At 39.1% G+C, this 16,204-nt stretch overlaps 1 protein-coding gene across 10 annotated transcripts in view; it reads left to right on the top strand.

Annotated features, from left to right (window-relative positions):
* The window catches only part of MID1 (midline 1), a 654,743-nt gene that overhangs the window by 606,873 nt on the left and 31,666 nt on the right, over nucleotides 1-16,204 (top strand). For all 10 annotated transcript variants that reach the window (XM_063721012.1, XM_054544081.2, XM_054544080.2 and 7 more), the window contains 1 exon segment: nucleotides 10,698-10,846. In XM_063721012.1, coding sequence (XP_063577082.1) covers nucleotides 10,698-10,846 — 149 coding nt within the window.

Raw genomic sequence — 16,204 nt, 5'->3', positions numbered from 1 at the left:
TCTATTTTTTCTTGCCTTTTCTAGCTCTTACAGGTAGCCTGCATTCTTTGGCTCATGGTCTCTTTGCATCAGTCTGACCTCTCTTCCCATCCTCACGTCTTCTCTGACACAGGCCTTCCTGCCTTCCTCTTATAAGGACCCTTGTGACTACATTGGGATTACCTGGATAATTCAGGGTAACATCCCCATCTCATGATCCTTAATCCTGTCTGTAAAGTCCCTTTTGCCATGTGAGTAACGTATTCAAAGATTCCTGAGATTAGGATGTGGGCAGCATTAAGGGTCCTTATTCAGCCTGCAAGGGCACTCCACCACAACTTCCTGGCTAGCTTGCCTTCCCTTCTCTTACTTAGCTTGGACTTCCCACCACCAGGGTTTCCCTCATGAGCTAGATCAGAGTAGTGCAGGTGTCCCCAAGTTCCAGCCATAGTGTTGCATGGAGTTTATGCTTTGGTGCACTCGTTCTACCCCAAATACATGTCAGTAATAAAGAACTTAATAAAATGCAAAAGCAAAGACATATAGCTGGACCAAAAACAAGATAAACATCTCCACAGGCCAGAAATGAGACAAAACTGAAAAGCCATGACTGTGGCTGAGGACACAGGCTACTGGGATTTGGTCTGGAAGAGGCCAAAGTAGCTTCAGCTTCAGCTCCTGTGGATAAATAGTTCTTGAAGCTTTGGGGAAAGGAACTAGAAGTGCTCCAAATGGGATGGGGAATGGAAATCAGGCTCATTATTTAATGTCATGGGCTATAGAAGGCTTCATGCTTCAGTCAAAAATTATTGCCAACCTTTCCCTTGTATCATAGCTTTTAGCAAAGTCACATTGTCAGCTTGAAGCCTGTGTTCACACTGTTTCTGATACCCACACAGAAAGGGAGCACAGAGATAAGGATGGGATTCCTGAATAATGACCTCAAGGGCCAGGTGAAGGCAACTGGAAAACTATCAGAGCAGGGTAGGCTGAGCAAGGAGGGTGAGAGAGGAAAGAATTATAAATTACTTCCCTTTAAAACTGAAACTCTAAGTTTAATTTCAAAGTATATAAAGAAATCTTAAATTTCTAGACATACAGCCAGCAAAATCAGCAGACAACATTATCTTACCCCAGACAAAATTAATTTTATAGGAAAATAAGAAAAAGACTTTAAAAGAAGTCTTAAGATGTTCAAAGAAAGAAATGAAGGAATAACTTCTCTTTCAAAAGAGCAAAAAAAGTGAAGCCACAAAAGAAGGAAATGAAATAAAAAAATAGATAGGAAAGCAACAAATTAGCAATTTTGGAGGGAAAAATATAGATATTGAAATTAGAAAGAAAACTCAGCTGCAGTGGAAATTTGGAAATTGAGTTTTGGTCGCCACCTTGGGAATGCCATAAAAGGCATTCTTTTATGTCTGAGTGACATTAGAGTTTGTCAAATGCCGACTGAGTTGGAACTCAAAAGATAGGAAAGTATATATGAAAACCTACACATGGGGCATTTTTAAAATAATAATCATGCACTTGGTTGAAAGCAAGTATTTCAGCAAATTTCAAAAACTGAATACCATAGAACCCTGCCTCTAAGACCACACACTGTATCTCATTAGATATTATCAACAACAAAATAATAGTTTCTATAGTTTTTGGACACTAAAATCTATTCATATATAAATATATCTTCACAGTAATATTTTTTAAATGTAGAAGTAAACCACAGTAAAAGAACTATAATATATCGTAAGTAGTAAGCAGCAAAAAAGTATTTGAAGGCAAACTCACAGGCTTTAATTCTTTTGAAAACGAGGCTGGGCACAGTAGCTCACACCTGTAGTCCCAACACTTTGGGAGGCCGAGGCAGGAGGATTGCTTGAGTCCAGGAGTTCAAGACCAGCCTGGGCAACACGGCGAGACCCTGTCCCCCCACCCCAAAAAAAGATAATACTAAAAGTAAAAAATTAGCTTTCAAATAAAGCTAGAAAAAGCACAACAGGATAAACCCAGTGAAAGCAGAGGAAAGAAATAAAGGAAGAAAAGTAAATGAAAGAAAAACAGGAAACAAACAAGAACAGCTGTCAGCAAAGAACAACTCGCAGCCTAATTTTGAAACATCTGTGAGTAAAAAAGGGCCTTTTCCCCCATTTTTAAAAGGTTGTTAAAAAAATAATAAAGAAAAACAAACAATATATGTGTGACAGAGACAGCATGTGGTCCTCAAAGCCTAAAATATTGACTGTCTGGTCCTCTACAGGAAAAGTTTGCCAGCCCTTAATCAGGAGGAGTTTTACTTGTAAAAAATAATTTAAAAGACCAATCTGTAGTTAAGGTTGATGAAGGAAAAAAGAGTGTGGGTCCCCATAAACAAATACATCATAAATACAATACAGACTTTTTTAAACATAAGAAAATTGTGTAAATGTCTTCATGCCAATAATTTGAAAACTTAGGTAAAGAAGTAGTAGAAAACCTGAATAAACCAAAAATTTAAAAGCAGAAGACATTTAATAAGTCATTGAAAATGTCCCTCAACTTGCATTTCTGCCCCAAAATGGCACCAGCCTCCCACAGTTCTATAGCTTACTTTAACAGAAGTTCCAGGAACTAATAATCTCATTCTCATATAAACTACTTCAGAAAATAGAAAGAAGACATTTTATGTAGAGTGTATGATCTTAATACCAAATACATACAACACTAAAAAATCTAGAGTGAGAAAATATCACTCATGAATATAGACACAAAAATATTTTTTTAATATGAGAAAATGTAATCCATCAGTGTTTTATTAAACACATCAAAACAGCCTTTATTCCTATAATACAAGGATGGCTAAACTACAGAATATCTGTTAACAGAACCACATTAACAGAAAACATACATATGATCCCAGAGTAGGAGGGATTTTTTTTTAGACCAAACAATTTTTAAAAAAGAACCATAAAGCAAAGACTGAAACATTTGACATAGAATAAGATCACAATACAAAAATCAATTTCATTTCAATATATTAGTAACAATTGAAAATTGAAATTAAAAAAAAATTCCATTTAAAACAGCCTCACAAATTTGAAATACTTAGTGATAAATCTAACAAAAGATGGGTGAGACTTGAAAGACCTTGAAAACTACAAAATATTGCTGAGAGAAATTAAAGACGACTAAAAAATGAAGCTATGTATCATGTTATGGGGTAAAGACTCAGAACGGTTATGATTTCTGTTCTTTCCACATTGACCTGTAGATTCAACATAATCTCAATGAAAATTCCAGCAGGTTATTTTGTAGAAATTGACAAGCTGATTCTAAAGTTCATATTAGAATGCAAAGGATGTAGCATAATCATTTAAAACTTTGAAAAATAGGCCCGGTGCGGTGGCTCGCGCCTATAATCCCAGCACTTTGGGAAGCCGAGACGGGCGGATCACGAGGTCAGGAGATTGAGACCATCCTAGCTAACACGGTGAAACCCCGTCTCTACTAAAAATACAAAAAATAAGCCAGGCATGGTGGTGGGCGCCTGTAGTCCCAGCTACTCAGGAGGCTGAGGCAGGAGAATGGCGTGAACCCGGGAGGCGGAGCTTGCAGTGAGCCGAGATTGCGCCACTGCACTCCAGCCTGGGCGACAGAGAGAGACTCTGTCTCAAAAAAAAAAAAACTGAAAATAATAACAAAGTTGGAGAACTAACATCAGCTGATTTCAAGATTTATTATAAGGCTTCAGAAATCAATATAATGTGGTATTTGCATAAAGATAGACAAATAGATCAAAGGATCAGCAAAAAGACTTGAGAAGTAGATTCATACATATATGGACAAGTGATTTTCAACAAAGATGCAAAGGCAATTTCAGTGGAGAAAGGATTGTCTTTTTAGTAACTGGTGCTGGAGCAATTGGATATCTGTATGTAAGAATATGAAGTTTGATCCATACTTCACATTATATACAAGACTTAACTCAAAATTGATTATATATCTAAATGTAAAAGGTAGAAGCTGTAAAACTTCTAGAAGAAAACGTGGAGGAGATCTTGACCTTGGGTTAGGCAAAGATTCTTTACATACAAATGACAAAAGCATTATCCATAAAAGAAAATATTTATATGTTGGGTTTCATCAAAATTAAAAACCTCTTCAAAATGCACTGTTAAGAGACTGAAAAGACCAACCACAAACTAGGAGAAAATATTTACAGATTATTAATAAATTTTAATAAAGGATTGTATCCAGAATATATAACAAATTCTCAAAACTCATTAATAAGAAAACAAGCCTTTCACCAAAATGCATAAAAGATTTGAATACTTTACCAAAGAAGAGGTGTGGATGGTGTATTACTTAGGGTTCTCTAGAGTGACAGAACTAATAGGATATATATATATAGAGGGAGAGAGGAGTTTACTAAGTATTAACTTACACAATCACAAGGTCCCACAGTAGGCTGTCTGCAAGCTAGAGGAGCAAGGAGAGCCAGTCTGAGTCTCAAAACTGAAGAACTTGGAGTCTGATGTTTGAGGGCAGGAAGCATCCAGCATGGGAGAAAGATGTAGACTGGGAGGCTAAGCCAGTCTTGCCTTTTCATGTTTTTCTGCCTGCTTATATTCACTGGCAGCTGATTAGATGGTGCCCACCCGATTAAGGGTGGGTCTGCCTTCCCCAGCCCACTGACTCAAGTGTTAATGTCCTTTGGCGACACCCTCACAGACACACCCAGGATCCATACTTGCATCCTTCAATCCAATCAAGTTGGCACTCAGTATTAACCATCACAGATGGTAAATAAGCACATGAAAAGATGGTTCAGTATCATTAGTCATTAATGAAATGCAAAATAAATTTCGATGAGATACTGCTTCCTACCTACTAGAATAATTAAAATTCAAAAGATGGCGCATACCAAGTGTTGGCAAGAATGTGAAGGAACCAGAGCTCTCACAAACTGCTGGTGGTGGGAATTAAAGTAGTACATGCTGGAAAGCTGGCAGTTTCTTAAGTAAGCATACACTTACCATATGATCCAGCCATTTAGGTATTTACCAAGAGAAAGGAAAGCTATGTCCATACAAAACTTGTAGGTGAGACTGGGCACAGTGGCTCACACCTGTAATCCCAGCACTTTGGGAGGCTGAGGCAGGTGGATTGCTTTGAGCTCAAGGAGTTTGAGACCAGCCTAGGCAACATGGTGAAACTCTGTCTCTACAAAAAATGCAAAAATTAGCCAGGTGTTGATGGCTCACTCCTGTAATCCCAGCTACACAGGAGGCTGAGGCTGGAGAATCGCTTGAGCCCAAGAAGCAGAGGTTGCAGTGAGCTGAAATGGTGCCACTACACTCCAGCCTGGGTGATAGAGTTAGACCCTGTCCAAAAAAAAAAAGACTTGTAGGTGAAATTTCATGTTAATTTTACTTGTAATAGCCCCAAACTGGAAATGGCCCAAATGTCCATCAACAGATGAATGGGTAAACAATTTGTGTCATAATCATACAATGAAATACTCTTTGGCAATAAAAAGGAATGAACTAGTTACAATGCAACAACATGGATGGATCTCAGTATAATTAGGGTGCGTGAAAGAAGTCAGACAGAAAGTAGTATATTCTGTATGAGTAGATTCATATGAAATTCGAGAAACGGCACTTTCTACTAATCTACAGTGACAAAAAGCAAATCAATGAGTGCTTTTGGGGATGAGATGACAGGAAAGGATGGGCACAGTTAATTACAAAGGGGCCGGAGGAAATTGTGGGGCATGATATATATGTTTATTATCTTGACTGTGATGACTGTTTCATGGGTGTGTACATATTTGAAAAATTATCAAATTTGCACTTTATGTACTGTTTATGATATGTCAATTCTATCTCAATTCAGCTGTTTATTAGACATATAAATTGTGTATTATATAATGAAAAAGTCTTCAGAAATTAAAATTAATGAACTAGGGTGATATGTATTAGCATGGACAAATCACAAAAACAGAAGCAAGTTTTATAATTATTTGTATGTAATGATAAGCATTATATAAAATTTAATAAACTACCAAAAAATCCCATACATTGTTTAGGTATGTGTACATAAACATGTTTGGGAGTGATCAGCTCTAAATTCAAGAGGGTCTTTTCTTCTGGAGAGAGACATGAGTGAGATTATAAAGTGCCACACAGGGGCTTTAATGCTATCAATAATATTTTACCACCAGGTGTGGTGGCTCATGCCTATAATCCCAGCACTTTGGGAGGCCAAGGCGAGAGGATCGCTTGAGCCCAGGAGTTTGAGACCAGCCTGGTCAACATAGTGGTTCCACATCACTACAAAAAAATAAAAATAAAAATTAGCCAGGTGTAGTGGCATGTGCCTGTGGTCTCAGCTAGTCAGGAGGCTGAGGCGGGAGGATTGCTTGAGCCTGGAAGGTCAAAGCTGCAGTGATCCGTAATCATGCTACTACACTCCAGCCTGGGTGACAGAGCAAGACCCTGTCTCAAAAAAAATCTTTTTTTTACTTCCTTTTGAAAACTCTGAAGCTCATATGATGAAAATACTGAGATTTAGTAAACCTGGTACTATGTACAGTACAGTTCATTATATTCTTAAATTTTTTGTATGTATGGAATGCTTCACTTTTCAAAAAGTATACATTTGTTCAGCAACATTATCTCAGAAGGCAATCTTAGAAAGCAGATGTTACTTGGGAAAGATGAGGGCCCCACTCCTTTTCTCTTGAGTTAGCACTTTGGCACATGACCAAGGACTAGTTGATTCCAAACCCTGAAACTCACAGTGACTCAAGTCCCTAGCCAGGGCATATTGTGTCAGAGGCCTGTTTTTAAGAGGAAGGGTGTGAATGCCAACCCGTGGAAATCTGAGGTGCCAGACAGGGAGGGCAAGTGTGGACTTGGGGTTCACTGGGGGACTTGGGTTCCTGCACCCCAGGGTGGCAGTGGCAACTGAGGGCATTGAGTCTAAAGAAGGGATGGTGGGGCCTTCTGACAAGCAATTGGAAGTGGGCAGGTGGAGCAAGAATCAGGCAGAATTGTGGAGACCACAAAAGTGAGTTTCATCAACTGCCTTATTTTGCCGCTGTCTGTCTCTGACGCTAGCCACCCAGCTGTCAAACTCACCTCAAATTCTGCAGTTGATGAGGTCACCAAGCAGGTGATATTATTACGCGTTAGTACCTACTGATGATTCCTGCTCTTGGACAATTATACATTCTCTGAAACAAATTAACTCGACAGCCTTTATAGGTGGATGGACTGGAGAGTCTTAAGCCATGAGGCTCCCTGGGAAAGAATTTTCTTCTTTTTTTCAGTAGTCGGGGATAAGTTTCATGTCAACACACAAAGAGCTAACTCCAGATTGAATTCATTCATTTAATGTTCAGACACAGAGATCTATGGTAGACTTCTGAAGGCCAAAGCTCGACAAAATAAGGGTCCCTTTTCTTCACTGCCTTTTATGTACACTAAATCTTAAAAGTTTAAGAAAATTAACTTGGACTAAATGTTGAGCTCTCCATGGCCTTAAAGAGATGGTGAGAACAGGCCTCATCTTCAGGATACTTGTGTGAATTGAGGATGCATTGTTTGGACCTAGTTGTTTTGGGGTGTGTGTATCCTACATATATATAAAAAGCATTTATATAAAAATAAGTGTTTAAAATGCATTTCAAGCAAAATAAAGCGGCTTTTAAAAGAGTGTGTAAGGTATAATAAACAGCAAATAAAATGATATAAACAGGCCTGTGTCCCTGCTAAAAGGAGATTCCAGCAGGCAAACTATTTCCATGACTAGTAGAGAGTAAATTCCAAAAGCTACAATGTGGTAATCTCACTTCCCAAAGGAAAAATGAAGAGTTGACTGGAAAGTATTTCCCCTGCAACATTAAGGCAGACATATACAGAATCTTTTTATGTGTCAGTATCTAATATTTTTTTAAACATCAAATTTTATTCACCTTGTCAGCTTTTAAAAATAATACATTAAAAAGTGTTGTCTAATAGAAAACTAAGTACTTCGCTCCATGCTGGGTGTCTGAGTTTGAAGTGCTGTGACAAGTAGGACAGTGTTTCAGAGTGTGCTGCAAATCAGGGCCATCTGACTGTAATCATTTAAGCCAGGGGTCAGCCGTCGTTTCTGTCAAGGGCCAGATAACAAATATTTTAGGCTTTGCCATAGGTTCTCTGTTGCAGCAACTCACTTCTGCACAACATTGTAGCAAGAAAGCAGCCATAGATTATGTGTAACCAATGAGTGTGGTAGTGTGCCAATAAAGCTTTATTTACACAAACAGGCTGTATGCTGATTTGGCCCACAGATCACAGCCTATGAACACCTAACTTAGAGCAGTGTTTTTCTTTTTTCTTTTTTTTTACTGTAACCCACAGTAAGAAATACATATGACATCACAATACAGCGTGCACGCATGCACACACACAAAAGGTTTTACAAAACCCAACTTGCCTTTTCTACCAGGAATGCACTCTGCTATTTGCTTTTCTCCTCTTCTATTTGGTTTTTTAAAGGCTAGTCCTGACTGTCCTAATGATTCATCACCTGCAGGCTTAAAAACATTTGTTGCTTGTTGAAATGCAAATTCCTCCTGCTCTGCGAATTACAACTCCTTAACTCAAATATTGGAGAGTAGACCCAAACATCTACTGTTTTTCTTTCAAAATGATCCCCAGCTGATTCTTTTACACTAGGTTTGCAAAGCTCAAATCAGGTGTATCAGATGAAATTGTACACTAACCTATAACTGAAATTATGCCCAAAATTGTTCTCTGTAGAACATTCCGATATTTTCACAGGCAACTCTCATTTTGTCTTGCTTTAATTTTTGCATGATTTAGGGCTCTTTTATTCTTTTTCCTGTTATGTCACTTTTAATGTTCAATATCATGATAGAAAAAGAAAAGAAGAAACTGGAGTTCAAGCATCATCGCATTTGAAATGTGTGTGGTCTTTAATAGGCATATCTAAAGGATAAGTAGTTGTCATGAAGTTATTCTAAAGGAATATTTTGACCTTATTTTCTTTTGTTGGAATTGTATTAAACATCTGCAATTCTGCCATGTAATTTAAATGATTCTTTATGCTGTGTGATTAAATATTCCATTCACTTGGTTTGTTCTATGGACTGTAAATTAGTTTTCCTTCTGGAATTTTCCTTCCTCTGTTTCTTATGAACATGTTCTAATATCCTGCTCTGCACTGGATGCCTTCCTAGCTTTGCCTCCAGATAGAATGATGCCAGAGGCTAAATTCTATTTGGTGTAAAATAAGTGTTATTTTATTCCACTAATGAATACAATTAATCCACTGGGGACAGTAACTATAATTATAATGCATTAAGTCTTTTACCAGGCTCACGATCATATATTATTTGCCCTAAAGTTTTGACACTTCATTCTCTGACTCTTTCAGGAATTTTTCTCACCCTTGCCTGAAATCTTGTGCCTGCTGCCTCTAATTCAGTATGAATTTCCTTTGTTTGCTTATAGTACATACTTGGAATTGGATGTTCCTTAGAGGCCTCAAGTTCTGACATCTCTTTCCTTCCTTTTCTTAGATTAGAGTTATACAGGGATGGTAATGACGACTTGGAGAAAGAAGGAATTTCTTGGAATTAGCAGGAATTCTGGAGAGAGCCTTGAGCCAGCCTTGTCTGTAAGACAGATTAACTGGCCTCCTCCATACCCTTTCACCCAGGGCTATTTTCCATTCCAGAATTATCATAAAGCCTGCCGAAACCTGTCCCTGGGTGTGTGGTTGGGGGCAGTAGGCACACGGCAATTCCAATTAGCTGTCTAATTTTAACTTGGCTTCTGGCCAGAGGACTTCATCTCACAGCACATTTCAAACACCAGAGCGAACGGTCAAGTGGGTTACCTTGGACTTATCTTGGCCTGCCCCGGAGGTTATGGTCAATTACGTTTGAGGGACATTTTCAAGCAAGACAGAATCAGGAATTGGAATGGAGGTTGTGAAGCAATCATGCGTTTTTATCCCAACTGGGAAATGCTTATCAAAATAGTTCCTAGTTATCAAGTAAGCACAAAGTGCCTGGAAATGACGTTCCCAGTGAGGGGAAATGGCCCAGCTGTGCTTTTTTTGGCTTTCTCTCATCTGCTCAACAGGAAAAATATTAATCAATGGGAAAAATGCTCCCTTTCTGTTAATTTAACACATGAGTTTTAGGTAGTGTGGGAAATAGTAACACCTAATGCTTTTCATTCTCGATTTTATTACATGAATTGCAAAAAAAACTTTTTAGAAAATGGTTTTCATTTAAACCATAGATTCACCACCTATAAAGACGTTTTATCTTCTTGATGAAAAGAAGATAAACCTGAGATAGAGAAAGTTCCAGGGTTCCCTACAGTCTTGCAGTCATTGTGTGGAATAGTCCAGGGAAGAGGTCTGGTGACCCTTTGTAAGTTGCCACTGGGCAACACCTTTTTTTCCCATCAACAGGGAAGCAATTCACAATTCAGTGTTTCCTCATAAAATGAATTAGCAATGCTTCTCCAATGAGATAAAGAATATCTAAACCAGAGTCCCATAACGGAGCTTTCCATATTTTGATATATCTCTATGCCTACTTTTTGAACTTTTATGGAAGGATAACACAACGAAATGAAGGATCCAGCCTGATGCCTTTTCATTAAGCAAGACCACCCATGTAACCATCTCTCTCCATGCCTCTTTTGTTCAAGGTGATGAGGCTTCGCAAACTGGCTCAGCAGATTGCAAACTGCAAACAGTGCATTGAGCGGTCGGCATCACTCATCTCCCAAGCGGAACACTCTCTGAAGGAGAATGATCATGCGCGTTTCCTACAGACTGCTAAGAATATCACCGAGAGGTGAGTGCAGGGTCCCCTGGGAACTTCTCAGCTGCTGGGCTCTTGTATCTGCGGTGTGATTGGTTGGTCTTGCCCTCGCCTTGCTTTTATTTTCATTTTCAAGGCTCACTACCAGAGAGAATAGAGGCTTTGAGCTGTTTTGTTCCAGCTAAAGATGCTTCCTTTTGACATGTGAAAGCCCTTTCAGTAACAGCCTGAAGTCTGGAGTTCAAGGCCTTTGAAACAAGAGTCCACCAGTTGGAAAGAATAAAATCAACCTGCTTTTGGACGACGGGGAGCTTATGATGGCACAAAAACAGCATTTACTGTGACTCTCAGATGTGATGTTATCGTACACTTGATAACAAAGAGTCAAAATGAAGGCAAAAACATTAAAGGGAATCTTTTCTTCCATCACAGGGCTCATCTATTTTTTTTTAAAATCACACAGGTGTTGTTCTCTGTTAGGCCCATTTTCATTTGGTTGAGGAGCTTGGCCTCACCTGAAAAGGTCAAGGCCAACTCATGCAGGAGAGAAAGGACCAAACTGTCAACCTCATACGGCCTTCTTTTAAAATACTCTTTATTCTCAGGTAGGGAGCTTTAACGTGATGTTATCTGAATGGTTGGCTCAGCAGTAAAACTGGCAAGGATAAGTATTTCTTCAGCACACATACCTGATTGGTATAAAAATTACTCATCTTCACTGACACAAACACCTATAGCAATTCTAGTGGATCCAAAGAAAAGCACTAGCTGGGCACGGTGGCTCACGCCTATAATCCCAGCACTTTGGGAGGCCAAAGCGAGTGGATCACCTGAGGTCAGGAGTTCGAGACCAGCCTGACTAACATGGTGAAACCCGGTCCCTACTGAAAAAAAAAAAATACAAAAATTAGCTACGTGTGGTGGCAGGCACCTGTAATCCCAGCTACTCGGGAGGCTGAGGCAGGAGAATTGCTTGAACCTGGGAGGTGGAGGTTGCAGTGAGCTGAGATCGTGCCACTGCACTTCAGCCTGGGCGACAGAGCGAGACTCTCCAAAAAAAAAATAAATGAATGAAAAAACAAAGAGAAGCACTAGGCTGGGCCAGGTACAGCCAATGCCACATAAATGACATCTCTAACTGAGGCTAATGGCCTTGACTTCATTCATTCTAATTTTCAGAGTCAACTGCCCTTTATCCAAAGCAATAATAGAATCCTATCTCTAGAAGACCCCAGAGAGCTCCTCCACGCTGATCTTCATCCTAGAGCAGAGATCAGCAGACTTTTTCTATGAAGGATCATCAAGTAAATATTTTTCCACTTTGCAGGTTGTAAGGTCTTGGTCACAGCTACTCAACTCTGCCATTGTAGCTAGCTCTAAAGCAGCCATAGATAATATAGAAACAAATGGGTGTGGCTGTGTGCCAATAAAACCATTACAAAAACAGGCAGTAGACCATACTTTGCCAGCCCCTGGCCTAGGGAAAAAAATACTCGCCATCTTATGACTCAAATTTATTCAAAGAAAGAGAAAGGAAACTAACATTTATTGAGTGCTTGCTTGTTTCGGAAACTTGTGCTAATTCTCAAAATATCGCATAGAGGAGGTAGTGATTGGCATCTCCATTTTCGCTCTTCTTAAAGAGTAATGTATCGTGTTTTTACAACTCTGGTCTACTATCCAACCAGCTTGACTGTATTATTTCTTATATTTGAGGAAAATTCCTTTTGTAGCTGATTAGATACTTATCTCTTCTAAAAGGCATGGATAACAGCTGGCTATCATCCCTGTTATGTACTTAAGATGCTCTCCTCCTTACTCTGAGAGGCCCATTTCTTTCCTCCTGACTCCTTGGTTCCAAATGTTTATTTTCCCTGGGCCATATCCAGTTGCTCAATATTCACCCTAAAGTTAAAAACTGCAAATAGCACTAATACTCCAGTGTGCCCAGGACACTAATAGATAGCGTTTACACTTAGGTCACGGTTTCCAACCGGAATCCAAGAGTACTTTTCTCCATCTATGAACTTTGAGATGTCCAGATGAAATGGCTATTATGAACTGCATTCTTCATCAATCCCTGAAGATTCGACCAAGTGTCACATGAATAAATTCTTACCTAGTGACCAGAGATGATGTGACCCCATAACAGTTATCACTGAAAGAAGATATGCATCTGAAGTATAGCACAGGTGTGGGAATGCCCACACACAATCTCCCATACAATCGCCCACAGATACGTTCCAGTGGGACGTATCTGCTCCCATTCAGCTCTCTCTATAACAAGCCCAACTCATCAAGAGCACGAACATGACTTTGATTTGTCTTTCTACAAAGAACGTGCTTCTGTCAAGTTTGAATTCACAGAGCCTGTAAAAATTTGCCAAGAGCCTTGTCTCTGTTTCTGCAATCCCCTCTCCTCCCATCACTATTTGTCAATCCTCTTGGCTAATTCCTGAGCCTTTCTATCCTTCCAGCAGCTAGGATATAGAAAAAGGACACTGGGCTTAGACTAGAAGTTGGCAGACCTGGGTTCCAATCCTAGCACTGCCACTTTTTAACTATGGGTCTTTGAGCTATTTTCTACTTAGAAAATTGGGTTCAGGAACAGTTTGGAGGTTCCTCAAAAATCCAGAAATTAAGCTATCATATAATCCAGCAATCCTACTGCTAGGTACATACCCAAAAGAAACGAAATCAGTATATAGAAGAGATATCCTCACTCCTGTGTTTGTTGCAGCACTTTTACAATAGCTAAGATTTGGAAGCAACCTAAGTGTCCATCAACAGATGAATGAATAAAGAAAATGTGGTACATATACACAATGGAGTACTAGTCAACCATAAAAAAGGATGAGATCTAGTTATTTGCCACAACATGGATGGAACTGCAGATCATTAAGTGAACTAAGCCAGGCACAGAAAGACAAACATTACATGCTGTCACTTATTTGTGGAATCTAAAAATCAAAACGATTGAACTCATGGACATAGAGAGTAGAAGGATGGTTACCAGAGGCTGGGAAGTGTAGTAGGGGGTTGTGGGAATGGGGGTGGGTAGGGATGGTTAATGGGAAAAAAGAAAGAATGATAAGACCTACTATTTGGTAGCACAATAGGGTGACCATAGTCAATAATCACTTAATCGTATGTTTTAAAAAAACTTAAAAATGTAACTGGATTGTTTGTAACCCAAAGGATAAATGCTTGAGGGGATTGATACCTTATTCTCTGTGATGTGCTTATTTCACATTGCATGCCTGTATCAAAATATCTCATGTACTCCATAAATATATACACCTACTATGTGCCCACAAAAGAACTGTTTTTACTAATAAAAAAATTATTTAAAAAAATTGTTTTCAGAATAGCTGTCACTGTTGTGATAACATTGCTTTAAGTTCCTAAGAACAGGTCATTAGCATTATAGCTACTCCATGAGTGTTAGTTGGATCTCTGTTTTCACGTTTCAACATGTCAGTCTAGCCCGCCTTGTGTGTCTTTTTTCCAATGCTACTCTCTGTCTACCTGTCCCTATTCATCAACCTGTCACTTAACATTCTTCTCTAGGACATGACTTCTTTTTTCTGTCTCCTATTGTGCCTGCCTTGGGCTTTGGCTCCTGTATACTTCCAAACAATCTTTATTCTTCAATTCAGGTGTGGAGCCCAGAACAAACTTTTAATCCTGCAGGCATTCTTGAAGTGAGACTTAGATGAGATTTTCTGCATCGTTAAGTGACTTAAAGTGGATATGTCCTCCTACAAGCTGAATCAAAACTGTAAATATTTTTTTTCATTTCAGAAACATCAAACAATTCCAGAAGGGGAGAGAGCCTCAAGCTTTACATTGTAGGAGATGCTTTTGCTTTGGAACCGATTGTTTGGCTCTGTGCTAATTGCTTAGTAATTATAGATAGCATCGAGGCTGCTCATTAACATTGGCTAATTTTGCTCATATACTCCAAGTAGGCAGGTACCCTAGCCACCTTGTTTTTACCATTATAGCCCCAGCACATTGCAAGCTGCCTGACATGAATGAATGAGTGAATGAATGAATGGATCCATAAATCTGTAAAACGGGACCAATTATTCCTACCTAAGATGGTTATTGTGGGGATAAAATGCAATAATGTAGTAAAAACATTAGCCTAGTTTCTGTCACAAGATGAGCATGCAACAAATACTAGTTCTCTTCCTTCCCACTCACTAGATGAATGCAAATGTATAATGTACTATATTCTCAAGCCACACTAGTAGATAGGTCTTTGGTGTGATTGTATATGCACCTTTATAGCATTATGTTAAATAAGCAAAGCTATTCACTAAGTCCAAGCATAAAAAAGTTGATCTGCTTATGAAGAATCTGGAATTAAAATCCCTTGTAGCAGTAACTTATCTGTATCAAGAAGGTGATAAAAAGAAAATTCCCTCTGAATAGTACCTATTGTTCAAAGCACCTAGGAGGTTCTCAGACTCCTCAAGGTGATCCTTCTGTTCCTCACTACAATAGGCAGTTCAAGGATCTTTTCCAGAATACAAAGCCAAGAACTCCAGTTGTCAATTCTGAAAAGATGTTGCTTGGTTCAAAGAATTACAGCATATCTGATAAGTGGTTTTGGAAGTGTGTCTGCAGAGTGTTCATAGGCATTAAGATAACTGCACGTTTTCAAGGCCAAATGTGTTTGGGAATTCCTGGGCTGACCAAAGTAAACCTATCTTGTTACTGTGAGGCCTCACTGGGTTTTACTTTGGTGATGCACATTGTTTGGCAGAAGCCTTGTGAGCAGCATAGCTCTAGACACGTCCACCTTCTGGAAAACTGGCCCCATGTGTCCCAGACATGGCCGTAAAGCAAGAAGTTGAGAAAGTGGCATAGCGCTAACAGCCCTAGTGGATTTTGGCAACTTATCCAAAAGGCCAGAAGATGGGCAGTAAGGATTTGGGAAATAAAAACATGGCCTAAAATGTTGAATTTGGCAGATTTCCCCTTGCCTGTCACTCCAATTAGGAATTTGAAGTTGTAGCCAAACATAAGTATCTTTCCTTCCATCAAAAAACAAATGTGTAGGTGTTAAAAGCTGCAGTAATCTCCACTGATTCTTGCTGTCAGCCTTTGCCTCCCAGGCTAGGAACTTTGATCCTTTTGGTACCCATGTAACAAAGTTCCTACCATCAAGATGGTAGACATTATTAACAGCGTCACTCAATTTTAAATGTTTTATTTAATTGTTTGTAGACCATGGAACCAGGAGAAACTTGGGAACAAAATCTATTTTGGATGAGCCTGAATAAAGAGGTTTCTGCCAGTGGGCAGGGAAACTGCTAAAGCCAGGGAAATGCAATTGCAAGTTTGGTGCTTGTTTCCCAGTAGCTCAGAACAGTTCTCCCT

This window comes from Pongo abelii, chromosome X (genome assembly GCF_028885655.2).
Source record: "Pongo abelii isolate AG06213 chromosome X, NHGRI_mPonAbe1-v2.0_pri, whole genome shotgun sequence".
NCBI lineage: Eukaryota > Metazoa > Chordata > Mammalia > Primates > Hominidae > Pongo > Pongo abelii.
Note: the sequence above shows the minus strand (reverse complement) of the source record. Positions and strands in the feature narration are given on the sequence as shown.